This window comes from Cyphellophora europaea, assembly GCF_000365145.1.
Source record: "Cyphellophora europaea CBS 101466 unplaced genomic scaffold supercont1.8, whole genome shotgun sequence".
In the NCBI taxonomy this organism is placed as follows: Eukaryota; Fungi; Ascomycota; class Eurotiomycetes; order Chaetothyriales; family Cyphellophoraceae; genus Cyphellophora; species Cyphellophora europaea.
In genome coordinates this window covers 1,623,677-1,650,704 of record NW_008481814.1, presented here as the reverse complement: position 1 = coordinate 1,650,704, position 27,028 = coordinate 1,623,677, and the positions used below count along the sequence as shown (strand labels likewise).

The window sequence follows — 27,028 nt, the reverse complement described above, 5'->3', positions numbered from 1 at the left end:
GCCACAGCGATGCCACAGCTAGGTTTCGATCAGGTCAGTCAGCCCAAGTCGCATCACATTGACATGCGCTTGGCTAGGGCGGCTGCACAAACATCGTCGCCACCATACCATCATGTGAGGTGTTGATCATGATCAAGAGGCACTCCAACATTGTGTTTTGTTTGTATGTCAGACCACGCAGGCCTGTCGATGTCCAACGGCTACGGCTTGAAGTTCGATAAAGAAAGATCTAATTGATCGTTCGATTCTGTATTGTACCGCGCTATGCTTCTGTATTCGTTGTAGTCGTGTCTGATACACATGGAAGCCATTGAAACGCCATGCTATGCACACACACGCGCGCCTAAATCGACCGCATGAAGCCTGCAGACCTCTGACCCCCTATCTCATCAACTCCCACGGCATTCCTAGCATGGTCCACCCGCCGTAGCTGATCTCATTCCTAAGCGCGACACGCCTCCTTGATAATGCGCACAACCCTCCAGACCTCCTCGTACGAATTATACATGGGCGCAGGTGCCACGCGACACACGTCCGGCTTGCGCTGATCCGCCACGACGCCCTCGTGCTGCATCCGCTCGCCCGCCTTCTCAAGCAGCCCCTCCTTCTTGAACAGCACGCTCAACTGGGCGCCCCTCTGCTCTGGGTCCCGGGGGGTGATGATCTCGTACGCCGGGCCTTTATCCGAGTCTAGCATCGGCACATCCGTGCCCAGCAGGTGTTCGGCGTACGCGGTGATCTTGAGGCTCTTCTCGCGCAGATCGGCCATGCTGGTCTCGGCAAACACCGAAAGCGAGGCCACTAGGCTGGCCAGGTCGATGGCGCTGGGGTTGCTGACTTGGAAGCCCTTGGCGCCCTCGATGGGCACGAAGCGGTTGTCCATGTTGAAGCGGCTGGCGCGGTCGCCTGCGTACCAGCCTGTCAGACGGTGGCGGAACTTCAGGTTGGATGTGGTGTCGTTGCCGTCGTCGGTGTCTGTGGTGGCGGATCGCTCGACTTTGCCGTGTCGGTCATGTACGAACAGGCCACCCATGCCGCCGGGCCCGGAGTTCATGTACTTGTACGTGCACCAGGCGGCGAAGTCGACGTCCCAGTCGTGCAGTTGCAGTGGCACGTTTCCTGCTGCATGTGCGAGATCCCAGCCGATGAGGAGATTGTGGTAATGCGCGTGCGCGGTGATGGTGGGAATGTCGAGGAATTGGCCGGTGTAGTACTGAATGCCTGGGAGGAGGATGAGGGCAATCTCGTCGGCATGCTGTGTGATGGTGTCGAGGATTTGTTGCGTAGACAGGACATGCTCCCCTTCTTTGGGGCGCAGGAGAAGCATGGATTCGGCGGGATCGCGGCCGTGCCATTGAATCTGAGATTCGACCGCGTAGTGGTCCGAGGGGAAGGCATGATGCTCGAGCAGGATCTTGTGGCGGGTGGACGTAGGTTGGTAGAAAGAAGCAAGAAGCAGGTGCAGGTTCACAGTCAGGGTGTTTTGCATGGAGACTTCAGAGGGTTGCGCACCGACAATGGGCGCGGACAGTGTGGATGCCTGGTCTGCCAGCTCTTGCCAAGGAGCGAGCGGAGAGGAGGCCACGGGGCGGAAGTGGCCGTGGACATTGAGGTGAGACCAGAGATTGAGGTGAGTGCTGATGTACGAGGCTGTTCGCCTGGGCTGCAGGCCGAGAGAGTTGCCGCAGAAATAGATGGCCGGGTCGGTAGGATCAGCTGGTACCGACAGATCCTTGATATCTTTGGATTTTAGGTTGTCTTTGGAAGGAATGATGTACTCGTTGCGGAATTTGCGCATGGGACAATTCGCATCGAGGGACTGGGCGTAGGCAAGAGAGTCAGCTTCTGAGGGGAAAGTGTGGTGTTGCTTCGGGCATTGAGACTGTGGATGGCTTCCATCTTTGGTGGCGGCAGAACGTGTTTCCGCCTGCGGAAGTAGTTGAGCGATTGAAGGCGGCGACATGGTTACAAAGTTCTTGTGAGGATGATCAAGCTGTATTGGAAGGACGAAGCAATGCCGAGGACCGTTCTTATGAAGCGAAGTGAGAAGGTCCAACGAGTCTTGTCACCTGCCCAAGGCGGCTAAATCCTCCAGAGGATATCCTTAGTCTGGGATACGGTTGATCTTCCGTATCCGGAATCGTGACATAATGTGCAGAGGAAACCAACAGACGATGTAACCGGCTGGTGAAAAAGTGCAGCGCATGTACCGTGGCCAGCCGCCGCCTCGTTGCCTCCGTGCCAAGATTTTCACTGCCTAGCAGGTCTTGACGTCAGCTAGCCGCCGGATACGGAGGCGGATGCGGTCCGCCTCCTGTCTCCTTGCTCCAACCACAGGATGTTCTCTCTTCTTGCACAGCAGGTAGCGCACAAGGTCTTGTCAACGTGTTCAACAAAGTTCCATCTATCTGGCTACGGTACACTAGGCCAAGGCTGCACTTTTCGTCTCATCCCGAGTCTGTTTCAAGAAAGGAATGAGATCCGTCCCTCCGGTTCCATAAAACTTTGGACCCTCGGCGGCAGATGTGCTGGCGGTCGAGGTTGCCGTTGCCAGGTTCACGCCCGTCTTCCTCTTCACATGAGCCGCGGCCGGCGTTTTCGACGGTGTGATAATGTACCGCGTGACGATCTGAATGTGTTTGTCCCGAAACTTAGACAGTTCTGTCACGGTCTCGCTGTATGCCCTACGAACGGCTTCAGGTGCATCACCAGACACTGCATACTCGCGAATGTTGGCAATCTTCTCAACGGAGACGAGGAAATCCCGGTGCGCCCCAGGCATGTAGTTCCGCACTTCCTACCAGGCGTGTCAGTGATATCAGCTTCTGTCGAAGAGAGGTAGCAATTACCTTGATGTACGCATTTGCCTTCGACTTCACGCCTTCTTGGGTGGAGCGCCCTCGAGGCGCGCCAGTCGCGTGGTGCTCAACTCCGAGCGCAATGTCAAGGAACTGAATGAGTGAGCTTTGCCCGTTGCTACCGCCGCTGTACTGCCGCCATTGGCTACGACCGTCTCCTTCGTCGAAGAGCACGCCATTAGGCAGCCCAGAAGTAGCCATGTTCTTAGTCCCGGCCAGGAGCGGACGGATGTCATGGTAGTATGTTTGAGGATCGCAGCGCTCATACATCCTCTCTAGGAGAGCTCCAATTCTCTGCACGTTCAAGGTTGTCCGCTCCAGATGTGTCACGATTGCCGCCGTGTCACGCCTTCTCACAGCCTCGATGCAATTGAGCAACTCCAGAATGATAGGTCCGCCGCGCGATTCGAGCGCCACTGAGATGAGGTAGAACCATTCTTCATCCTTGGTCCCGGTGACGGTCTGGAGCGAGCGAAGGTTGACAGGGTTGGTAACGTCGCATAGAGGTGACTGGAAGGCGAAGTTCCACAAGACAAGGGTTGCGTATGTTGCGGTGGGTGGCAAGTCATGATACTTCGACACTGTGAGAAACGGTATGGAAATCTGTGGTGGCAGCCGCTGGAAATAGTCAACAACAAGGACCATGACGATATCAAACTTTCACGAACCTGTGCCGGTGTGTCTTCACCCCAGATATATGCCTGTGTGAGGAACCCAAGCAGGACGTAGGCTCTCCGCCACTCTTGCTCGGTTTTCAGGTACGAAGTCTCCAGAAGAGGAATCTTGTCCACGGTTGACCGGATCTTTCGCGAATTAATGAGCTTTGGGAGATCCCCGACAGCATCTTCCCAAGGACCATAGTAGGCCGGTGTGAGCCTTCGTAACGGTGCAGTGTGAGGGAGGAAGCCCAATGCTTCAGATAAGCCGTAGGATCTGAGCAAGTCATGGGGCTTCAACTCTGTGGTAGGCATGTTTGGCATTTGACAATCGTCGGCCAAATTTCAAAAAATCTCAAGGGCGCAAAGTCCAGTGTTGAGCGATCTCATAAATCCAGAGTAGCATGTTAATGTGGTCTGTAACGCCCGCAGCACAAACTCGGTAGCGGGTACGGCACAAGGCGGAACAGTCCGTTAGCTTCAGTCGCACCCTATATTCCACCGGCCCACCCAGCATGCTCTCGGCCGCTAACGGGCCTTGAGCCATGTGTCTTCGCAGAGCCGTGCGGACGTCTTCCAAGTCAGTGGCCCGTGGCGAAAATCCGATAACGGTCGTACCATCTGCTTGGCACTGGATGCGAGCCGTGATTTGGGGAGGTATTGAAGCCGGCGGCATGAGATCTCGCTAGACATGACCACTATCGCCTTCCATTGATGGTTGGGTAGTGGATGCTCGTGCTTGCTTACACGCCCTGCTCAGGGTACCACCAATCATCAAGGTTCACAAAATCTTGTCCTTGTGCAAAATAGCTCTGTGCTAGGACGCTGAGCTGGTCATCGACCACGGGTAAACTGTGCTGTAACTGTTCAAAGCCGGGATTGATCAATCTCTGGCTGGGTGTGTTTGCCGCAGATGCACCGCGATCTAGACGAGTGGGAGGAGGAAGTAGTCGTCCGTTCACCACGTCTGCGGATCGGGTCGCTCGGTGCGCCAACAGCGTGGTTCCGAAGTATGGTTCCGGCCCAGCTGGCAGCTCTGTTGTGAAACATGACTCAATGATTTCCCAGAAGAGCCGGAGATCGATGTAATGCTTGCCATCGGGTGCGTTCGCTGCATTTTGCGACGATGTAGAAACAACTTGCTGGAACTGTTCGACCTTGTTACCCTACATGTTGGGTTAGCAGAGACCTAAGAGCTAAGAGCTCGATCCTACCAATTGCGCTACCCTAGGCCAATATGCACCGAGGTCTCGCACAAACTCCAAGCATTTCGTGAAGTTTTCCTGTTTGCTGGTCCTAACCTCGTCGTCGTCTGCATAGCTTTGCTGAAGAAATATGGTCGCCACGATGGCCACGCAATATGCTGGGTATGGGTCGGTCAGCCGGAAGTCTTTTGCTTTTACCTGATCTATCAAGTGGATCACCCAGTTTGTATGAGTCTGAGTAAGATCGTCAGTGTGCTGGAGAAAGACCTCGGGCACCATTGTCATCCTAAAATTGCGCAATTGCAGAGAAAGGATCAACGGGTGGTTCAGGAGGCATAGCAGAGAGTGATAGAGCATTTGGTTCACTAGCCATGGTGACCAGAAGGTGCGGCTTGATTGGAGCTCTGCAGTAGTGTAGTCGGCGAAACGGGCCGGTTTGAAGCGATATTTGTAGGGCATCTTGGTCTCAAGTTCCATTAGCTGGGCCATGATGCGCTGGTATTCCGATTCGGTGGCCCAAGGCGGAGGCTGTTGACTCTTGCCTCGCCGCTGCGCGTAGCGGATAGTCTTTGCCCACAGCTCGCTCATTGACGTCATGTAGGCAAGGATGCCCAGGTCCTGCGTGGTCGCTCTGCCTGTCAAAGAATCATCAGGCTGAGGGAGTCCAGGCTCCGTAATATTTGAACTGGACCCGGCCGGCGGCTGCGTGCTTGTTGGGTGTTTTGGAGTATAGTCGCTGGGTAGGAATGAAAACGTTCCAGCCATGTTTCCATATAGATTCTTCAGTATCACAACACTCCAGTAGCATCTCCGACGTTCCTCAAAGTCAGCCAGTCCCGATCGAGAATATTCAGAGGCAAGGCCGGCTGAGAATGTTAAGTCCATGGCCAAAGAGCTGTAAGTACTGGCTCGAGCCGGAGAACTATCGTTGAACTCGATCAGACAGAGGAGACACAGAGTTTGGATGGTGGAGAGCTCTACAGGACCTTCGGCTATCGTTTGCATGACAGTTGCTCGCAGAAGGTGGAGCTGCTGCTGTTGCTGTTGTGTAGGTCTGACGATATGGCGCCCATCTCGATCAAAGCGGCCAGCAAGTAAGCCTACGGCTAGCTGTAGTCCAGTGTCTCTTGCCGCAAAACTCGATTTCTCGAGGTCCGCGAGCAAAGGAAGCGGCTGGCAGTCACAGTAGAGGGCGTAGACTTCTGCAGCTGATTCGATCCTGGTTGAGGAAGTCCATCCGGACGGATGACCATTCACAGTCAAAGGTGCAGCGGATGCGTGGGTTGTTGAGGCGGGAGCTTGCTGCGAAATAGATTGGACGTGCTGCTGCGCACTGAGGAGCTCATGAATTTGCGCCATGCCTCGCTCGAGCACATTAAGTCGTTCTGACGTATGATGACCATCCGGTGATTGGGACCGACTCACAGTCACATCAGAACGATCGACTGCATATGCACAGGATGACGCTTGTCCCAGCCGCGCGCAATGGGAGCACACCGGCTTCTCCCCAGGACAGCGTGATTTCTTGCGCCGGCACGGCTCGCATGCTTGCCTGATGCGTTTGAGGGGTCTCTCAGACGATTCCATACTCACAATACGCTCTCTCTCATGTTGTAATGCTACACTAGCCGCTTTGTGGACAGGACAATCCGAGTTCGAGGTGTTGGCAAAGGATTTGTCCGATCACGATGGGACAGAGTTTTAGCGCAGCCACGGGGACCTGTTCGGCGCAAGGCGCGATATATGACTCGCCGCAAACAGACGCTTTAGACATAGATAGATTGAGATGAGAGAATTATGCACAGTTGACAGGTAGAATGAACAAACGACGACCGGCATTCACGACGTAACAGAGAGGGGCTTGGCATTTTGAAGGGATCGGCTGGGCTTGGCAGCTACATCTTCATAGTACCTACCCGCCACTTCACCCTAGGCGTACATCTTCCCCTCCACCACCTGCTCAACTTCGTTGCTCGAGAAGGAGCAATGACCAACAACACTCCCGTCTATCTTATTCTGAAACTCGATCTTGGGTTCAGGTACCGCACCCCACATGACGGCTTTCAAAGGCGCGTCCTTCTCCTCTTCAGGCGCATGGCAGGCGGCCGCGATCGCCAGCGAACAACTTCCTGCCAAAGGCATAAACCCTGGACCACCGAGATACCTCCCTCTGCCCAGCCAGATTGTTCCGGCACATATTGCAATTCCCAGAGAAAGGAGGACAATCATTGGAGTGAGCGAGTAGCCACAGGTCGCAATCGCAATCGGGTCCTGGAGCGATCCGTCCCAATCGTATTCAGCCACCACGGCCAAGAACAGCGATTGCGAGATCAGCCAATGTAACAGACCAGAGCCGATCATCAAGGGTATTGCCACCCGGTAGGGCAACTGTAGTCTGTACGTGCTTCTCTGATCCCCTTCGGGTATACTCACTCTGAGGGTTTTGCGCTCGGAGGCAAAGTCGTTCCACTCGCTGGCCAGCCACATGCAGGTCACCAGCGAGTTTAGATGCAGATAGAGGAACGACAGAATCAGCTGTGGAGCGTTGGCCATCAAGACGGAGTTCAACACCTCCGTGCTATAGGAGCCCTGGTATCCACTGTTCATGCCCGTTATGATCGCGGCCGGGTGAAGTTTTCCGAAGCCCAATTCCGAGAAGGGAACACCAAATTGGAAAAATACGGCAGCGCCAATGGCGAAGAACGCGCCCACGACCAGCAATGCGAGAAGGATGCTTCCCATGGTCCACGACCATCGGGCGCGACTGGCTGCCTTGGACCAGCGATGGTTTTCTCCCGTTGCAGCCTTGCTCGTGTGCAAATGCGTATTCAACAGGTCCTGAGAGTCGTTTGTGGCCTCGCTGAGCCTATAAAAATCGATCACATCCCGCTTGCTCATGAGACAGTAGCCTTGCGTGGAGGGATCAGGCTTCTTTAGAAAGCAAGCAATAGCATCGCCAACCGTGATGAGCTGATTGGTCCCAAGGCCAAACGCGACGATCAGCATGCAGACGATCTTGAGCGCGTTGGAAGTGATGACCACGGCCAGGATCTGCATGTTTCCGTTGAAGCTGCAGCGCTCTTCGATTGACTCGCTAAGGCAGAAATCCACCGAGTAGTCTAGCGGAGTCCAAGCACCGATGTCGTTCTTGATCTTGTCGACCCACGCGTCACATGGGCGTAGCTCTGTGGCATCTCTGCCACCAAAACGGTTCATCATCTTGTCAGAGCGATGACAAACCCTGCGTTGGTTAGGGGAATGTTTCTCGAAAGGTGGGACAGGGTGACTGACCATCCATAAGGATCGTATTGCGTGCGGCCATTTGCGATCGAGCTCGGGAAGTTGTACAGCTTCTCCCGGATCAAGGCCGTCCCATTGAGTCCTTCGCTCTCGCCTTTCGTGACAACAATCAGGTTGGACCGATCTGTGACCAGAGGTCTCGCATAAGCATTGAGACACGCTCCCGGATCAAGAAGCTCGAGTGTTCCCGCACCCGGCGTCATGCCGACGAGTTCCTCAAGACGCGCTGCAGATGCGCTCATATCGTAACGACCGGCTGATCCGTCGGGCGGCATGCCCTGGTCGGCTCTGTAGCTCGCGTAATCGCCCGTCATGAAGAACACTTCGTAGCTGTTGGCCGCTATCGATGAGTAGAAGGCTGAATTGTACCTGCCCTCGTTAGACCTCTCGACCCACCAAGGATACCTTCGTATACTTACATCAAGTGGAGCGGCGCAGAACTCAAGCCTATCACGACCCAGATAAAGACCCTCCAAGGCGCTATCTTTGACAGGTTGCGAATGCTTTGAACACCGATGTCGAGATACTTGCCCGATTCATGCGACTTGTCTATCTCGGCACGCGTGGGTGCTGACAGCACCTGCATGCAGTAATTCGAGGACGCAAGGAGTACCGCACTCAAGGCGTTGATGGCAAAATGCATCCACATCTGCATATCCTCGACCTTTTGGCAGCTGCCCCTGTAGACCTCCACGAGGCCGGTGCTTTCGGCCGGGTGCTGCTGCAGCCAGACGAGAGCGGCGACATTGAGCGCAAGGGCGATGGTCGCTAGGCCGGCGCCCGTGACCGCGCCGACCTTCCATCCCGAGAGGCGCTTCGTGTTCGTTTTACTCTTGGTCGGTGGTGCATCCGCATCTTCTTCTCGCCCCTGGGTGTTGGTGGACTTAGTGTCGAGAAGCGATATGGTTTCGGCGTACACGGGCGTTTTGACGCTCTCTGATGAGCTGAATACTGTCAGCTCGTGTTCCGGGTGATTGTCGTCTGGCTGGTGGTCCGCCCTGCGAGTGGGATGACCATGATCGCTCATATTCGCAACATTGTTTTCTTGAGAAGTTGTCATCAACCCTTCTAAGGACGTCTCCTTCACATCTACTGATAATGGGCAACGTTCGACGCAAAGTAGCTCAACCTGCTGTGAGTCCGACCGTTCGAAGTTGAGACTAAATACAGCATCGTGGTGACGCTAGTGTTTCGAGATGGGGCTGTGCCCAGAAGCGCTAATCAGTCCAGGACCATCGCGTGTTTGGACTGCAGGCCGTCAACACCTTGGATCCTCATCAAATATGGGGAAGCAGATTTCAAGTACATTTTCTCCAGCCAGGACTACGAGCTGTCTGGGCAATATCCGATTGACACCGCTTCGATTGGCCGAGCTTGCTTAGGCTGCGGTGTACTCACCTTATGCGACCGAGCAAGGAGGGCGAAAGACTCAGCCGTGTTGCAAGATGAGAGACATCGTGATCCGTGCATAGGCAGTAGGATATACCAGGGGTTGCGATGCTGTGCTGAGGCTGTGATCCCGACGATCTCGTTTGGAAAAGATCAAGGCAACCGTGAGTGCTCAGCCAAAGCCAACGGTCCCCTAATAAGTCTTGGCATCTGTTGTGGCACGAACGGTTGGAACACCATGCCATCACAGGGCAAGGCGATACTGGAAATAGTGCTAGACTGTCAAATTGAATGGGACAGAATCATCGCCCTTGTGAAATGACGAGTGGGGAGCAAGGTGCATGTATGCAGAAGTCGTTACCGAAGCTCCGACTATCATATTTGCTAGAAATAACTAAGCCACGAAGAAGTAATGTTCTACCCTGCTAGAATTCCGATGCAGACTCTATCCTCCACCAGGCCCAGCTGTACTAGGACTTTGACTTTCGCTGTCGGGGAAAAGATAGGCACCCACTGCAATGATGACATAACATGCGCACAGCAATGCACCCTCGAGATAATTGCTGCGACCGTCCAGCACCAGGAAGTTGACCACGAAGGTCGAGACGAAGATCGTCACGGTCTCGAAAAGGTTGAAGTACAGACTCATCTCCTTGTCCAGGATCCAGCCGAGAATCACGACGAGCGGTGTGACGAACAAGGCGATCTGGATGGATGAGCCGAGAGCTACGCCCAACGACAGGTCCAGCTTGTTCTTCGCAGCCACGGTGACGGCAGTGACGTGTTCGGCGGCATTTCCGACGATGGGTAGGATGATCAAGCCAACGAATGCTTCAGAGAGAGGACTGTTCTCGACCAGATGCTCAATCGATCCCACCATGAACTCAGCACATAGAGCAACCAGTCCTGTGGAGCACAATAGGAGGACTATTGACGCCATCTTGGTAAGCTCGGGCTCTTCAGTCTCTGGCTGCTGCTCTGAGTGCTTCTCATTATACGACATCATTGTGGGAGAGTGGGTAATGTTGTCAGATTTCCATTGGCGAGGGTCCGATCGCAGCCTACGGATCGGGTAGTCGCTGTAGGAGCGCTGGAGCGAGTTGTCCTGAGAGCGGAACACGGGTGGAGCGGGGATGAAGGAGAACTGCTTAAGTCCCATCTTCGGTCGAGCAGAGGTTCCGGAGGCAGTAGCGGCGGCGGGCTCCAGCGCCACCTCTTTTCCCTTGGTTGGATTATTAGTCTGCTCCTTAGTCTTCTGATTGCTCTGCTCAGCTTTCTCCTCGGTCCAGCCTTCTTCGTCTGGCGTGACCTCTGGTGACCTGCGCTTGCCAAGCTTGGAGATCCTCAATTTTCTCTTGACACGACGCTGCGATCCTGTCGCTGATGAGATGGATGTAGAGGATGAGGTAGAGGAGCTGGAGGAATTCATTCTCGCCAGGATACCCGGTCCAATTCCAGGCTGAGTTTGGGCGTCGATGACGTGCTGAGGGGTGCCCCGATATAGGTACGAGTGCGATTTCAGTTGGAAGGCCAGGTACAGCAGGTACATGATCAGTAAGATGACTGACGTGCCCCGACTTAGCTTCAATACTCGTTCGTCTGCCATATCTAGATCGTTGAAGGAGGCGTGGAAGGCTGTTGGAATGAGCAAGCTTAGCACCGCAAGCGCCAACAAAGCTGCCGACATCTGCGTCACCAAGCTATCGTAGACTTGCTCCCGGTATTGGAGGCCGCCAACCACGAAAGCCATGCCAAGGATGAGAAGTAAGTTTGCAAGGATCGAGCCGATGAGCGCAGCCTGAACAACCCTGATCTCGTTTTTCACCAAGGCGATGATGAATATGATGAGCTCGACAGCATTGCCGAAGGAAACATTGAGCAGCGCGCCCAGGGTGGGGCCGAGTTTTGCAGCAACGCACTCGGTGGCAAAGGTGAGCAGACCTGCTAGGGGAATGACGGCAATAGCGTTGAGGGCAAAGACAACATTTGGATCGACGTTGGCGAAGTGGACGGCAATTCCAGCAGGGACAAACACTAGAAGAATGTTGATCCACGATCGCAAGAAGATGGTGCGCAGATTCTTCGTGAACCGACGTGTAAGAGGGACTTTGGTCGTCGACTTCTCGGGCTCGCCATCGCCGTTGGCTGTAGGAGGAAGTCCAGCAGCAGTAGCAACACCAGGATCCTTAGACCAGGGATTGAATCTGTGCGTCTTCGCGGACGAATGCGCGTGGTTTTTGATTCGGTCTGCAAGAGTTAGCACATGCGACGTCCATCCGTGCCAGCTGATTGCTTACGCATTCTGAAATGTTATTCTCAATTGCCTAGATCCATTGATCACTAAGCGAAATGGTCAAGAAATAACGCGTGCTTCTTGACAGGTTATAAGCAATTGCCAACCCAGCTGAAGGCGACGTCAAGGAGGTCAAGACGCCAAGGAACAGGCCAGGTCAAAACAAGATTTCGGAAAAAGCGTGGCGGAAACGGAGTCCCCGACCAATCGGATGCCTCCAATGACGCGCACTTCTCCAACTCATCTCGCATCACGATCAACCCCTTCGGGCTATATCATCATTCTGCAGGGACTGAAGGCTGACAGCATCCTCACCGCCCGATCGTGTTCTCTACAGGTGCAAGTATCGGCTATATACTGCAGGTCCGGACTAGCTAAACAGTCTCAGCATCCGCCCTCGTCGATGGAACTGGACCACATCTAGATCTTCCATGAGCATTGAACGCCAGAAAAGTCTGCCGGATAAGGGCGCATGGCTCCTCTACTCACATCTATTGCTTCTGTAACCTCCTGTCAGGCTTACTAGTGCCTGAGTACGATTTAGGCCATCGTCAACACCACTGCCACTTGGACGTCAAAGATCTTGGTAAATCCTGGCAGTACGACTAGAGGGCGGTGGCACTCTACTGGCAAGTCATCCCTTGACTTGATACAATGTTCACCGTCACACCCATCAGGGGCCGCCAGTCTTGGTCTACATCCTGGTCGAGTCATGTTCCTCCTTTCGATCTCCAGTTCCTGATACCACCTACTGTGACCATTCGCTATGTCGCTTCCCTTTGGACATATCGTCATTCTGCTCGGTCTTCAACTCATATCCATGAGCGCCAAAGGCATCCAGCTGTGCCTCTAGGAAGCTCGTTGGTAGGTCTGTCGAACCGATGTACTTTAGGTAATCCAGGGAAGAGCACAATGCTGGCACGTGGGCGTCAACTTGGACGGCTTTCAACACAGTGCGCTTCAAGGATGGCCAGTTCTTCTTGATCTCCGCACAGACTTCGGGGCCCGTCAATGGATGCTGGCCGGGATGCTGGGCGTAGTGGCGCTCGAACAGTTCGGTGATGTAGTCGGACTTGATGATGCATCCCGCCCGCCAGATTCGTAAGACTTCTTCGAGATTGATGCCCCACCCTTCGCGATCGGACTTTGAAGAGAGGAGGTCCAGACCTTGGATGAAGCAAGTCAGGACAGCCGTGTACACAGCTTGACGGAGGTCTTCGAGGAACACCGGTTTCTGTTCGCTGGGCAAATTAATCTCTTCTGGAACGACAGTGCCTAGCGTGCGATTGATGGCTCGTCTCTGCACGACGTTTGCGGACGCAACGCGGAGATAATGTGCAGATGTTAAGCTCGGGGCGGGGATGTGCTCCAAGACGGCGTTGAGATTGGCCCAAACGCCGGTTCCCTCCGAATTGTTGGCGTCCTGAACCACGGCGTCGCCGATGTCGTGAACAAGGTGATCGGTGCCTGTATCGTTCATGGTGCGGCAAATTGGGCCACTGATGGCGACGAGGAAGTTGTCTCTCTATGCGACAGATGAGCCCGACTCAGGGTGGTCTTACACATGACTTACCAGCTCTCCTGCAGAGTTCCAGCCATCGAACACATCAGCAATCTCGTGGCCAGTCATCTTGAGGCTCGAATCCATGAGACCCCAGACTTCTGTGAGTGCGGACATGACGCCGTGCTCAATGCCGTTGTGAACCATCTTGACGTAGTGACCGGAGCCACCGCTGCCAATCTTCGTTACACAAGGTCTGTCTTGGTCGTCCTTCGCAGCGATCTTGGTAAGCAAAGGCATGAGCGCATCCAGGGCCCATTCATCACCACTTGGCATTAGAGAGGGACCATTCCTTGCGCCGCTGAAGCCACCAGAAACACCCATGCCAACGTATGCCACGCCCAGAGGCTGAAGCACGGCCTGTCTCCTTTGGGTGACCAAGAAGTCTTCATTTGAGCCATCGATGAGGATATCTCCCGCACGTAGGTAAGGCTCCAGGGTCTCGACAACAGCGTTTCCGGGGCGGCCGTGTGGTAGGCTGAAGAAGAAGACCTTGGGTGAGCCCAGGCTTCCACAAAGAGTGTCGTAGTCCTTGCAAACATGTATCCTTTTCTCCAGTCCGGCATGCTTTGCCTTTTCGGCTGTGAGCTGCATGCTCTTTTCAGAGCGATCGTGAATGAAGACGTCAATGTCAGCGTGCTCAGCGAAGAGCAACGAGAGCATGCTCCCCATCACACCAGTACCGATGACCCCGATCTGCGATTTTTGTTAGCGTGGACCAAAAGCGTTCGGAGCAGTAGCAAAGACCTTAGAGATCTCAGCTGCTGTCGATATTGAGCCCATGATGTGGCCTTTTAGATTGAGCACTTAAGGATATTCTGTTGCTTGCAATTGCTTGTTGTTGACTGAATGATACTTGTGCAGCCATCACCGGCGAGACCATTGCGGTCGGCCTCTTATAGGCTGCCATCGTGCCTGCCCCTGCGTATCTGAGCAGGCGTTCTCTCACCTCCGTACGACGACGACCCACAGATCTATACGCGACGGCGAACAGTCACCTTTGCGAATGAAAAATCACTCGGGCCACAGTCAACCTCTCACCCCCACAATATACCCTGCACCTGACACTCTGGCCCCCACTCTACCCCCACCACGGCTCTGTCATCCCGCCGCATCGTGCGCGGCTGCCAAGCCTTTGCTCGGCCAATCTTGGTCTCTCCAGGAGCACGACGGCTTACCTACTGTACGGTCGTGCCACCTATCCCATCAGCCACCCTAGATCAGTTCGTGCCATATATCGTGGAGCGACGCACGCTAATCCGCAGCCTACTGCGCTGACAGGCATCCATGTTGTGGCCGTGCAATTTGCGGGGTTGACAGTTGTGCAGCCGAGCCGGGTTACCTCTCAGACTTCCCCGGAGCCCAGAAACTGCATTGCACTTCCCCACATTCAATCTCGGATTCCGATTCAACGCTCCTGGTATTCCACTGCAGTAGGATTATCGCATCCGCCCTTCAACATGGCATCGCAGCCAATGGCTCCCGAGCCTCCGCGGCCCAGCCGGTCAGTCTCCAACGCCGGACAGGCCTGCCGCGAGTGCCGGCGACGCAAGGGAAAATGTGATGGGAAGTTGCCGGTCTGTTCGGTCTGTCAGCGATACAATCGGCATTGTCTCTACGACAAGCACAGCAGATCGGCACTTACGAGAAAGTCTGTCATACCCTGCCGGCCCTTTCGGGTATTGAACGAAAATCAATTGCTGACTTGAACAACCTAGGCATCTCACCGAAGTCGAAGAACGCCTGGAACGCGCCGAGGGCTTGTTGCGGACGTTCTTGACAGAGGCTCAGGTCAACCAGATGCTGGCGCAGGGGCTCCCAGATGGTCCCCTGCCGTCAATACCACAGGGCTCGTTCCCAGACTCGATGCTGAACACAGCCGCTCAGACAACTAAAACTTCGCGACGACGGGATAGCATGTCGCCAAGTAGTGCGGACCTCGAGCGTGATGGCAACTTCAACTCCAACTTTGATAGGCCGGTGCCCTCTCGGTCCGTTACCACAGAAGAATCTGGCCACGAGTTCGAAGCCGTGCCATTCGCAGCTGATGATGATTTCGAGTGGGACGAGCGAGAGTCGTTGTGGACGCTTGGAGATACCCGTGGGAGAACTGCTAGCTTCGACGCTGACCCCGAAATACCGAAACTCACCGATGGAATGGCCACTTTGACCGCCAACGATACGAATACAGGTTTCCTAGGCTCCGTATCTGGGGCCTCGCTGCTCCGGCTTATCGCAAGCAGCAGCAACGGCTCCTCCCCCTCCCATCCTGGCTTCAAGAGCGAACATCGCGGTCACCAGTTATCTGACATCCCTGACTACGCTTCACCAGGGCCCGCGCTCAGAGCGCAACCCTTACTCACGCGGCAGTTTGTAGACACCCTGATCGATGCCTACTTCCTGCATTACCATCCCACATTTCCAATACTACACGAACCGACCTTTCGCGGACACTACAGGAATCTAAATAATATCCCCAAAGGCTCGTGGCATGTCCTGGCCAACTTGGTAGCTGCCCTTGGCTCCTTCGTTTCGAGTCCATGCTCCGATGACACCCACATGACTCTTTTTAACGCCGTCAAGAGCTCTCTTAGCATCGAGTCTCTTGAAGCCGGAAGTCTCGGTCTCGTACAAGCCTTCGCCATGGCCGCCAACTACCTCCAGAAACGCAACCGGCCAAACAGTGGCTACAACTACGGCGGCCTCGCTCTTCGGCTCGCCATCTCTCTCGGTCTACACAAAGAAGTCCACGGGTGGCAGACAACCCCTCTCAAAAAGGAGATTCGCCGCCGTGTTTGGTGGTCTCTTTGCGTCCTCGACGTTGGCGCTACTGTGACCTACGGTCGGCCGCTCAATTGGCCTCGTGTTGGTGTCGATACGCCATTCCCACTTAACATTCGCGAGAGCGACCTCTTGGCCTCGTCCACCGACCTTCCACCTGAAGTCAACGAAGCCACCGTCTATACCTATGTCACCACCCAGTCATCCTACCACCTGCGCACAATGCGTATCTACGATCGCCTCATCTCGATGCCCGTCCCCACGGCCGACGAGCTCACCTCCCTGGATGACGACTGCATCGAAGGCTGGCGCAAGAGCCTGCCAGCCCACTACCGCGACGAAGATCTCCCTCTCCCTAGCGAAACGTTTCTTGGCCACTCTCTAGGTCGCTGGCGCTACCGTGTTATGCGCGTGGTTATGTACCGTCCCTTCCTCCTGCGTTGGGCGCAGAACGGCTTCCCGCCCCTCGATGGCTCCGGACCACCGCTGCCCAACGGCACAAAATTCACCGACGCCGAGAACCACGCCACCAAACGCTGCCTCGCGGCCGCCGACGAGTGTATCTCCTGCCTCTTCCGCTTCTGGACTACCGCAACGCACACGCGCCTCGCAGCGTGGTACGTCCTGTATGTCCTACCCCTCCCCCCTTTCCCCCTCCTTCTGGCCCCTTGCAAGACCGCTCCTGATCTCACAATGCTTACTCCTTGTCAACAACAACAGATACTTTCTCCTCCAAGCCGCCCTGATACCCATCCACTGCCTACGCCGCTCGCCGACGCACGCCGACGCGCCCGCATGGCGTACCCAAGTCCTCACGGCGCTGAACGTCATCACCGCCATGAATAATATTAATCCCTCAGCCCACAAATGCCGCGACATCTTCTACCGGCTCTGCGGCGACAGTCTGCCACGCCCCAGTCCGGAAGAGGAGGCCGGCCGCGGCGCAGGCGGCTTCAGCCGCAGTCCGCCACCGCAACAGCAGCATCATCAACAACAACAACAACAGCAGCAACAGGCACAACAGGCACAACAACAGCAGCAACAGCAGAACGTTGCTGGAGGCCAGCAGTATCGCTTTGAGATACCGATGGCTGTGCAAGAGGGGATGGAAGAAGAGATGGGCGAGGCCTCCGGCGCAGCTGACGGCGGCCCAACAGATCCCTGGATGCAGGAGATTGACACGGCGATCGACGGATATGACGTGTACGTCGACCGGCTGACCAACGGTGGCATTGTGGGCGGCGAAGGCCTGTTGTCGCATTGGGGCGGGCGTGGCTTCGCTGGCGGTGGCGGCGGCGGCGGCAGTGGAGGAGGAGGTAGTGAAGCAGGTGCTGGGGGAATGCAGGGCTGGGGCCAGGGAGCGGACATGACGTCGCAGGATTGGGATTGGGGCCTCATGCTGTAATACCTTAATTCCTTTCGTGGTGATGGACTAGATTTGGCATTTGGAGGCATTAGGAGTCTTAGCGAACGGCATTGCCGACAGGCAAGCAGGCAGGCAGGCAGGCAGGCAGGCAGGCAGGCAGGCAGGCAGGCAGGCAGGCAGGCAGGCAGGCAGGCAGGCAGGCAGGCAGGCAGTCAGGCACGACAATGGCGCATTGGTTGCGGGACACACCAGGGCTCGAGGGAAAAGCACCAGTTTGCGATTTCAAGCAGAACTCCCCGGTATCGGCGCAGGCTCTCTGTTCTTTTCTGTTCTATTGGCTGGATGTATATCATGCATGCGCCTGTATCAGAGCAGTAGCGATGAATGAGCACTCACCAACCTACCGAGTGACCGACCGACCGACCTATCTACTTCACAAGCTCGATCAAAACCCACCACGCCACCACGCCACCACGTTGCTCTTGATCTTGAACTTGATTTTGATTTGCGTTTTGTGTCACAAGCTACACGGCTTATGATCCAGCACGCATCGATCGTGACTTTACATTTGCATCTGTAATTACATAGCATGTCACGACAGGCGTTCTCAATCTCGCTTCGCGCCCGAGAATCATCATCGTCGTCGTCGTCGTCGTCGTCGTCGTCGTCGTCGTCCCATTGAGACCGGGCTGGCGAATCTTTTCTTCCAATCTTTTAAATCATGCGGTAAAGCGTTGGTTGGCCCTGTTAGTAGATCTTCACCACCCTGGCCCCTGGTGCAAATCGTGTGTGTCTTTGCTGTACTGTAGCTGTCGGGCAAGGATTCTGGAGACGAAACAGAAACGCCACAAAGACAGCAACACACAGAGCAGCGACGCAAAAGGGGAATGTGAATTTGTTGTTGATGATGATGATGGATTTTGGCAAAGGGCAGGCCACGGTGACAGACAGGCCCAAATATTTGAAAAAGTTTCCCCATCTCCAGAAAAACTGAATGTAGTGGTACAGAGGCAGGCAAATCCCTCTCTCTTCCAGATCCGGGCCTCAGCTCACTTAATTGGCATACCAGTACTACTACTCGCCTCCAACAGGAAGCTCGCTCTTGATCCCCCCTCCGTGAGCCGTATCCTTCTTCACTTCTCCCTCCCCCTCCACAGCGCCATCGTATCCATTCACCTCGCGTTTCACATCTCCTTCCCTCTCTTTCTTCAGACTCCCCGCTATCCCGTCCCTCAACGCCTCGGGCCTCCACCTCATCAACACTTTACTGACCGCGCCTTTCGTCTGGGGATCGCCCTCCGTCCAGACCTCGTGCAGGGTATCGAGCACCAGCTCCTTGGCGGGCGGGCGGAACATGAGCAGGTACTGCATGGCCATGACGAACATGCCCACACGCTCTGGGTCGCGCGCCAGGCCCTTGACGCAGCCGAGGATGCCGCGCGTCACCGAGGGTATCTCGCTGAGGAAGCGGATCAGGAGCTTCTGGTCTCGTGCGTCGAGGTACTGGACCAGTTTGTCGAGGAGGCGCTCGGAGTATTGGGTGTAATTCGGTAGGGAGGCCAGGAGAGCGTTGTCGGGCGAGGCTTTGGCGGCGATCTTGTCGGCGTACCATTCTTCGGAGAGCCAGGAGATGGCGATTGGCAGCCGAGGTCGGAAGTCGTCCAGGACGTAGAGAAAGAGGTGCTCGCGAATCCGCATGGCGAGGGCGGAGGGTCGTCGAGCCTCGGTCTTGACCATAACACCATTCGCGGCTGCTAGATCGCCCTTGTCGGTCTCGTCATACTCATCGATAGAAGCAGGAGTTCGTGTGGCAAGCCGGGCTAGAATGGTGATCCAAGCATCACGATCGTTGGCTGAAGCGGCGAGGCGATTGAAGCCTAGTTTCTGTCGAGTAGTGCTTGTCGCAAATGGTTCGTATCCAGCGACAAGGGAAAAGACGTGCTTGACCGTCTGATCTGACAGAGCAGATACCTCAGCTTCGGTCATGGGAGGCGGTTTCGGTAGCTCAAAAGGTCCGAGGTCAATGGCCGGCTGAGCCAGTTGCTCGAGTGCCTTCTCAGTTGTTGGAACGGCCGTAGTTTCGGGGCCGAGGGGGAAGTCTGGCTCATAGTCATCTTCGTCGTCGATGCCAGTCGGGCCTGCCATGGGAACATCAGGAACACGCGTTGGCTGGCTGGCTTTCTTGAGACGCTCATATCGGTCTCTGACAGCCTCGAGTGCGGGCTCCATCTTACCGGGCTCGGCCATCTGCATAAGCAGGAACACAACATTGCTAACGATATCGGCAGGCAGTAGCTTTACGTCGAACTGGTGTAGCATGGTGTCTTCGGTGAGAGTGAACAATTGAGCAACACTATTGGGCGGAGGTGGCATAGGTGGGAAGATCTGTGGCCCTGCTATCCGTTGTCGCTTCGCATCTTCCGTCCCATCCATTGCTTCAGCCGGCCTCTTGACTCCTTGTGTACCAGTAAAGAACTGTACCCGCTGCTGCTGCAGGCGGTACATATAGTGCTGGATCTTCTCGCTCATTGCATGGTTCGGCACTGCCTTGAGGACAAATTTCAGGAGTGCAAAGGTCGTCCGCTCCATAGATCGATAGATGACATGTAGTCGTGGAGTCATGGTTGTAGATGCCGACCGGAAGGGATTGAAATTCAGGATCGCCGAAAGTATTTTGTTAGCCACTGGCGGGCGAGTCCTAATCAGCACGGCCAGGCAATTCAGAGTCGCATCGACCATGATCGGATCCCTAGTTCTGTCAGCCAGGGCGGAGACCGGCGGAGGGGCTCAGACTCACATTGACGGGTCTTGGAAGACACTCAGCAATCGATCTAGTAGACCTGCGCCTTCGGCCTCGAGGTTCGGCAGGGGAAGAAGTGGGTGTTGGCGTGGTACGATAGCAAGAGATGTCTCGTTCTGGTCTGGTCTCTTGAAAGGTGTTAGACAAGTTTTCGTTCCAGAATGTTCAGAACATACTCTCGGATCGGCTATTACACCTGGCGTCTGAACCTGAACTAGCTTTTGTAGGAACTTGACACAGCATATCTTTATCGAGACAGGAGCGCTATCCATACGGCCCAAGATGTTGAACTTAATGGCCATCATCGTCTGCCATACCGGCGCTTGATCAGGATGTGAGGAACTAGGGGCAACACACGTTAGACACCAAACAACGACTCGCAGACAGGGACGCAGCCACAGCAAAGCAGCTTGCGCGACCAAGCGGTATTAAACATACATTCTTCTGAAAACCAACGGATATAGACTAGCCGCCGCCTGCACGGCACTCCGCAAGACAGCTTGATCCTCGGCCGGATTCTCCAAGTAGGCGCGCAGCGCAGGCAGCACGTCGGCGACCAGCGACTCTTTCTGCGCATTTGGCAACGCCGGGCTGGCGAAGCACTCGGCGAGGAAGTCGGCACCCCATCGCCGCACGTCGAGAGCGGCGTTAGGCCCGATGAGGGGAAGCACGCCCGGTACGACTTGACTGTAGACTTGCGGGTCACCGAGGGCTAGCTTGCGCGCCGCCTCCAGCTGAGAGAGCATCTCGGCCGGCGACGACCCGGGCGCTGCCATAGCAGGCGAATGGCCGCAGCGAGATAGGGACAATCAAGCGGTTTCAAGGATGGATGCACGGCATGAGTCTCTACGAATTGGGAGAATTGGTTGTTGCTGTTTGGTAGTTGCGGTTGTGGTGAGAGGAGCGTCGGAGGAGATTAGATAAGAGCTGTACAGGTGAGGAAGCTAATAAGACAGGGTTGAGACGCGTGTAAAGCATGAAATAAAAACGTGCTCGCAATTGAAGAAATGGCGATGTACAGGTGGTGCGTGCAAAGGGAGGATGCGCATGAAGTTCGGCCGCGGTTTCTGCAATGACGACAAGGCTGCATGAGTAGACAATTTCGGTCATCCGAATTAGGAAGGTCTCTCGTTCGATGGACAAGGCTGCAGATTCACCTCCCAGACTACAGCTAGCGACATCTTCACCCTCGACGTCAATCTGCGACTACGGCAAGTGAGACTGCCACCTTCCAAACAACGACGATTCACCTATTGACACTATGTACAGCTGTATAGTCTCCGCGCCTGGGTGCAGCAGACCTAACCGCTCTGCTATTTCAGTCAAGATCCTGCACTGATGGCGCTGCGGGTAAGTGCTTCGAGCTTCGAATAAGCCGCAGACCAACTCCACGTCCAAGCTACACGTGAGTGGCGACACGCCAGCAACTCGACTCCCACATCTCGGAGCGTGAAGTAGAAGCACTGCGCTCCAGTCCAGGGCGTTTCCCTTCACGCTGGGTCATTCATGCGTCCAAACGGCATGCCAGGCTGATTGATGGCCAAGCAGATCACCACACTGCGCACCCTCAGCATGAGACAGGGCTAGGGCGAAGTAGGGACTAGATGAAAGTCTGACGAGTGACGCTTCACTGGAGCTCATCGTCGGACAGAGTGGGAATTCCAAGGGGGTCTGTCTTTGCTCTTCATGACTCAGGGGTCCATCAGTCAAGGGCTGGCGTCGGCTCGTGCTGTAGCAAGGAATGTCAAGGACCAGCGCGGTAGAACAAAGGGACTCCCGTGATCGCTGAGACGCGTCGATGGCGTGCGGTTTCCGACGGCTGAGCCTGGAAAGGTTTAGAAGCGGCTGGTGGTTAGGTGCATGCAGGGAACGGTCAACAAGACCGCTGCTTCAGCCGTGCAGTAGGCAGAGAACAAGCGCAGCGGAGGCGCAAGGCACATGGTGAGACCGGAACGACAATGATGGAGCTCGTGAATGTTCTTTGTAGAAGCAGGCTCACGTCTCGACTTACCCCTAGTGTGGTTGCTGCGCGTCCATCGGCAGGCGGAGGCGGCAGTCGCCTACTGCAGCCGACGGAACAGACAGAATCCGGGCCCAGGCACAGGCATGTCCAAGCGGCAGAAGCCTATGAATAACACCTGTAACACTGGCATCAGGCAGCCGAGCGAGAAGCGAGTATGGGTCTTCCTCCGGATGCTCATCGCCGGTGGCCATCCTCTTCGGGTAGGCCGCAGCGAGCGAAGAGAATGGAGTCGTCGTGACTTACGAGGTTGTCTCACTTTACGAGACACGCATGGATGCGTTCTTCGGCTTCTGTGCGATGCGACTCGACAATGGTGGTCGCACGACGCCGGCTCGCATCGAGGCGGGAGAAAGGATAGCCGAAGGACTCGGGAACTGAAAGTGTTTCGAATCCATCGACTACCAGCATTGCCTTGCACGAAGTAGCCAGTTGAACTTGAGGATGTCGGCGCCGAAAGAACATGGACAGCTGGGATCCAGCATCGAAGGTAACGGAGGTCGCTGGGAGTTTCAGTCACTCCTACTGACTCACGTTCGCTGTCGCATGGGCCTTACACAGCGTCGAGCACCGATCACCCGTCTTTACGTAGGCTGTCGGAGATTTATCACTTAGCGTGTTCATCAAACACTCGCTTGATCTCGCCTCCGATGATGCTCAGTGGATCGATCCACATCAATAGTTGCAACGACCTGGGGAGAACAAAATCCTCGACCCGGCTAATACCAAGCCGCCGTTCGGCAACTACGGCGGGGGTTTGACATCCAAATGTGGCTGTCGCAAGATCTGAGCGCTATTGAATTGTCCGGCAGTATCAGAAGTCGATAGCCCGAAAGCTTGCAACGGCGAATAGATCTTTGCCGTTGATGGCGTAGCTAGTCAAGGTTCCACACGCGACGGAAAGAAAGCGTGCTCGGACAGTTAAATGAGTTATGGCGTCTGCTGCCGTCAGATCCTTGGGGCTAGCGCCAGGGAGAGAGAGAGGGTCGTGGTGAAACATCAAAGTTCTTCCGGAGGCGCAGGCTATGGGTATGAAAATGAGACCAACAGGGAAGATATACATAGTAGGAGACTCCGGAGAAATTGGGCATCGGATCATACCGCAAGTCCACGAGCCTGTGGTCAAGGATGACCCCGGGTAGCGCCGGTCACCCTGAGACACCAGCGTTGGGAACGGGCGATTAGACGGCGAGGGAACGTCGTCCAAGCAGGAGCCAATGCCGAGACTGGGAAAAGGGTGGCTAGAGGGCGTTACAAGGGGCTACGAGTATGTAGGGTGGCTGAAGAAGCAAAGTTGCCCGTGAGGGTTACCCAATGGTGAGACCATCTCCACATGTACAGTATCAAAGATCATGCTGGAGCCTTGTTCAAGCCTCCAAGACACAACATGGCCGCTGCCTCGTGCTGTAGACTTCCGCGTGGTTTTGACACACGTAATAGCGAGCTTCAAACAGAGACTTAGTTCGAGCTTGCTCGGGGCCGGCAGAGAAATTGTCACGGTCCGACTAAGTATAGATCAACCACGCTCGAGGTGTGTGGTATAGGCTTTGTTGGGCCTCCTCGGTCCGCGGGGTCTGCGCTGGGCGTGATTGCCTAGCAAGACAAAATATATGGTTATGTTCCAAGAAAGTCACAAACACGGACCAAAAGTCAGCCGGAGTCGTCAATCACTCAGCCTTGGGAATGGAAAAGAGAGGATTTTGGCACACCAGCAGCCAATGACCACAGTCATCGTAGTGTATAGGCGTGAAATATGCGTACCGGATCTGCCCAGACCATAGTTTCCTTGACTGGGATGGGCCACATGAAGTAGAATATCTTGGTTGATGTTTAGAATCCACTCACGGGCTGCAAAACACAAGCAGACTTTTCAGGAGAGTACATTGATCGCTGATCCCGGTTCGTGTGCAAGGCAGGCCGCAAATCCGTACCAATATGCAAGCAATGCGGTGCAGCTTCTGACCCCTATAACCTTGCCAAAAAAGATTGCCCGCAGGAGGAGTGCATGGGGAGTACAGGACCGCAGCCTTGGTACTCAGGGAAGTATGCTGATTGGTCAATCAGTGGACGGTGACCGACGGCGGTAAGCCTGTCGACTCCGCGCGAGTGCAACAAAAGATACATGCTCTGCAAATGATCTGCGCTATGGCTGTCATCAGAGTTGGAGAGAGGGGCATTGGCAGGCACGAGGCACATGTTGAGGGTGTCATCCCGTGTTTGATATACACAGTTTGAGTCGTGCTGTACGTTGGGGAAACATCGTGTGGGTTGGCCGGAGGTCAAATGCAGCACCCTGGCCTCCAGTTCCCAAACTCTAATAGACTTTCCCGAAGGGGCCGACCCCTGGTTCTTTGGAGGGCGCTATGTACAGTACAGTACTCCGGACGCGTTGAGGGTCATGGACACAAGGTCTGTAGGCGAGGGAGTCCGAACTCGAGTTTCGGTTCTGCATGGGCGATGCATGCGTACCCGAAGTTGCACCAGGGTATCCTGGAGACATTGTGACAGGAGTGCTTTGCAGTGGTGGTCAGTAGTGACTACTCCGTAGGCCCAATCAAATATTGTCAACTTGAGCGAGATCCACTTCTTGGGGCCAAAGCGACGATCCCGTCTCAAAACGGGCGGCGGTAGCAATCTCATCAGATCTTGCCGCCGCGATGGGTGCCCCACATGTAATAAAACCAGAAGAGTAGTCCGTAGTACCAGTTGCAAAGGGGTGGAGAAGCACAAAGCCGCTGGGAAAGATCCACATGTACCGTCATCAAGGGCTGTGTCCCACTTGACTCGCGAGCTTGCGAAAGCGCGCAACGCAACCCGCCAACTTGGGATGATTGGCTAGTTGTGCCGTAGAGCGAGACTGAATGCTTTTTTGACACCATGGCGGCAACGCGAGTGCAAGATCTGGTGACTGTTGCTCAGGATACCCTTGCATCAATCAGGGTCGTGGGACTTGGCGCGGCTCGAACATCGTGCGCACAGCCTTGCCACTGTCCTCAGAGTGTGAGGAATCGAACATCCAGGGGCACGAGAGCGTGGGACTGTTTGACAGAGACTTCTCGTAGATCTGATATTGTACACTTTTTGCTGGGCTTCAATGCCTGGAGACGCTGGGTTTTATACAGAACGAACGCTTCAACGGAAATGAGCATCGACCCTCCCAGGTAAATTATATATACACAAGCCAGTCAATAGACTGCAGTGGGCCGCGTCCTTGTGGCCTATTTCATCATCCTTCATGCACTTGGGTATTACTGTTGACCCTTTTCCTTCCGTAGATGGATCGTAAAATCTGTCCAGAATGAAGGAATTGATTCTCCCTTGACTTCTGGTGCTGAACTGCTTAAGAAACAAGTTTGCAATGTAAAACTTTGACCGCCGGCTGGAATATTCAATCAAGTAGACGTGAAACGTTCATGCGGCTGTCCCGCTCAGTGGGTGATGAGAGCTTCGGTGGAGGCAGTTGGAAATCTGGTCGCCTATCCGTGGCGGGTGAGTAGATCGATATGAGAGGAGCATCGAATGGAAAGCGACGCTGGCCAGCGTCCATGCTGGATGAGGACGGAAGAGCCGACACATAGCCCTCATCCTGAGAGTACATCTTGCCATCAGACGCAATAGACACATAGCTTTGACACCGGTGGTGCTCATAGAATGTCCGAGAAGTCTGAATGGGGGCTGGGAGACTCGGACGCGGCGATGAGACTGTTCTGGGTGAAATAGAGCATCGAGACTGGTGGTCTGAAACCAACGAAGGTGCGCGCTGATGAGAATAATCGGTAGTGGCGGGCGAAATCGCGACGGATTCGCCTAGTTTTTCGCTCTGGCTTCTGTTACGCCACTCAAGCGGCGCTAAGCGGAAATCCGAGGAAGGTTGAGGTGTGTGATATGGTCGTTGCGCAAAAGGATCTGGTGAAGGCTGGAGTGCCGCGGCCGCAGTGAAAGGCTGGTTGAGGTTGGGCAACGAAAGAGCATCTGGAAGGCTGCGACGGGCCTGCTCTGGGCGGTCCGGCTCTGACGTGGGTAGCCGGTGAAGATACGGCGGTCGAAACCCAGCAGAGAGAGGGGGACTGTTTTGTCGTCGCTCCTCGTGCAGTAACGTTAGAGGACGCGAAGGTGCTGTCGCAGAAAGAGACTCCGGGCGCAAGCCCACGCCACGAGCGGACGCCGCTTGCTGGATGTTGCTCCTCTTCCGACGGTTCATGCTGCCGTTCCACCAGTTTTTGACGGCGTTGTCGCTGCGGTTGCCCAACCTTCGGGCAATCTCAGCCCAACGCTTGCCCATCTCGTGGACCAATTGCTCGATCAATTCGCCCTCGTCAGCAGAAATGGGCTCGTGATTGAGGCTGGGCTTCAGATTCTGGTGGTATCGTTCCCGGCACTGCTTAGGCGATCGGTGCTGCATGTGCTGTGAAATGCGTACCCAGTTATTTGGTCCCTGGATGTGGACCAGCTGAACCAGTGTGTCGTCTTCGTCGGGGAGCCATGGACCCCTCCTAGTAGAGCGGCCCATTTCGGACATAAAATGAAGGTCAAGTTACTCAGAACGCAGACAATGAGAGAGAGACCTGATTGAGGGTGTCGAAATGTATAGGCCGGAAGACGTTTGCCGTAGGGTGACTGAACGAGAGCAGCGCCAGTATATGACCAACCAGCGGGGTGGTGTCCAAGTGTCAACCGATCCAGGCCCAGAAAGAGATGGCTCAGAGTAGGCGGTCAGGGATGGTGGACAGCCAACCGAATCAAGGGCCAGTGGGCCTGATGAGGACTCTGCCAGGTACTGCAACGGTTGGTAGCGCCCT

General features: G+C 55.1%; 10 protein-coding genes across 10 annotated transcripts; 1 reads left to right on the top strand and 9 right to left on the bottom strand.

Moving 5' to 3' along the window:
* Positions 1 to 442: 442 nt before the first annotated feature.
* Positions 443 to 1,963, bottom strand: HMPREF1541_08417 (kynureninase; the record flags this gene model as incomplete). Its single annotated transcript, XM_008722736.1, has 1 exon — positions 443 to 1,963. The coding sequence occupies one exon, from the start codon at positions 1,961 to 1,963 to the stop codon at positions 443 to 445; it is 1,521 nt and encodes a 506-aa protein (XP_008720958.1).
* Positions 1,964 to 2,422: 459 nt separating this feature from the next.
* HMPREF1541_08416 (uncharacterized protein) lies at positions 2,423 to 3,829 on the bottom strand (the record flags this gene model as incomplete). The annotated part of the gene is made up of 3 exons (XM_008722735.1): positions 2,423 to 2,797; positions 2,850 to 3,476; positions 3,527 to 3,829. 3 exons carry the CDS (start codon positions 3,827 to 3,829, stop codon positions 2,423 to 2,425), a joined length of 1,305 nt encoding a protein of 434 aa, XP_008720957.1.
* A 428-nt stretch (positions 3,830 to 4,257) lies between these two features.
* Positions 4,258 to 6,078, bottom strand: HMPREF1541_08415 (uncharacterized protein; the record flags this gene model as incomplete). Its single annotated transcript, XM_008722734.1, has 2 exons — positions 4,258 to 4,680; positions 4,729 to 6,078. The coding sequence occupies 2 exons, from the start codon at positions 6,076 to 6,078 to the stop codon at positions 4,258 to 4,260; spliced, it is 1,773 nt and encodes a 590-aa protein (XP_008720956.1).
* A 108-nt stretch (positions 6,079 to 6,186) lies between these two features.
* Positions 6,187 to 6,306, bottom strand: HMPREF1541_08414 (uncharacterized protein; the record flags this gene model as incomplete). The annotated part of the gene is made up of 1 exon (XM_008722733.1): positions 6,187 to 6,306. A coding segment is annotated over one exon (120 nt), but the record flags the coding sequence as incomplete, so codon positions are not given.
* Positions 6,307 to 6,648: 342 nt separating this feature from the next.
* HMPREF1541_08413 (uncharacterized protein) lies at positions 6,649 to 9,046 on the bottom strand (the record flags this gene model as incomplete). Its single annotated transcript, XM_008722732.1, has 3 exons — positions 6,649 to 7,960; positions 8,011 to 8,388; positions 8,439 to 9,046. The coding sequence occupies 3 exons, from the start codon at positions 9,044 to 9,046 to the stop codon at positions 6,649 to 6,651; spliced, it is 2,298 nt and encodes a 765-aa protein (XP_008720954.1).
* Positions 9,047 to 9,853: 807 nt separating this feature from the next.
* Positions 9,854 to 11,709, bottom strand: HMPREF1541_08412 (calcium/proton exchanger; the record flags this gene model as incomplete). The annotated part of the gene is made up of 2 exons (XM_008722731.1): positions 9,854 to 11,655; positions 11,706 to 11,709. The coding sequence occupies 2 exons, from the start codon at positions 11,707 to 11,709 to the stop codon at positions 9,854 to 9,856; spliced, it is 1,806 nt and encodes a 601-aa protein (XP_008720953.1).
* A 740-nt stretch (positions 11,710 to 12,449) lies between these two features.
* HMPREF1541_08411 (6-phosphogluconate dehydrogenase (decarboxylating)) lies at positions 12,450 to 14,045 on the bottom strand (the record flags this gene model as incomplete). Its single annotated transcript, XM_008722730.1, has 3 exons — positions 12,450 to 13,226; positions 13,275 to 13,958; positions 14,010 to 14,045. The coding sequence occupies 3 exons, from the start codon at positions 14,043 to 14,045 to the stop codon at positions 12,450 to 12,452; spliced, it is 1,497 nt and encodes a 498-aa protein (XP_008720952.1).
* A 677-nt stretch (positions 14,046 to 14,722) lies between these two features.
* Positions 14,723 to 17,448, top strand: HMPREF1541_08410 (uncharacterized protein; the record flags this gene model as incomplete). The annotated part of the gene is made up of 3 exons (XM_008722729.1): positions 14,723 to 14,766; positions 14,981 to 16,669; positions 16,764 to 17,448. The coding sequence occupies 3 exons, from the start codon at positions 14,723 to 14,725 to the stop codon at positions 17,446 to 17,448; spliced, it is 2,418 nt and encodes an 805-aa protein (XP_008720951.1).
* Positions 17,449 to 18,483: 1,035 nt separating this feature from the next.
* On the bottom strand, positions 18,484 to 20,985 carry HMPREF1541_08409 (uncharacterized protein; the record flags this gene model as incomplete). Its single annotated transcript, XM_008722728.1, has 4 exons — positions 18,484 to 20,158; positions 20,207 to 20,337; positions 20,386 to 20,551; positions 20,648 to 20,985. 4 exons carry the CDS (start codon positions 20,983 to 20,985, stop codon positions 18,484 to 18,486), a joined length of 2,310 nt encoding a protein of 769 aa, XP_008720950.1.
* A 4,632-nt stretch (positions 20,986 to 25,617) lies between these two features.
* HMPREF1541_08408 (uncharacterized protein) lies at positions 25,618 to 26,739 on the bottom strand (the record flags this gene model as incomplete). The annotated part of the gene is made up of 1 exon (XM_008722727.1): positions 25,618 to 26,739. One exon carries the CDS (start codon positions 26,737 to 26,739, stop codon positions 25,618 to 25,620), a length of 1,122 nt encoding a protein of 373 aa, XP_008720949.1.
* Positions 26,740 to 27,028: the final 289 nt, after the last annotated feature.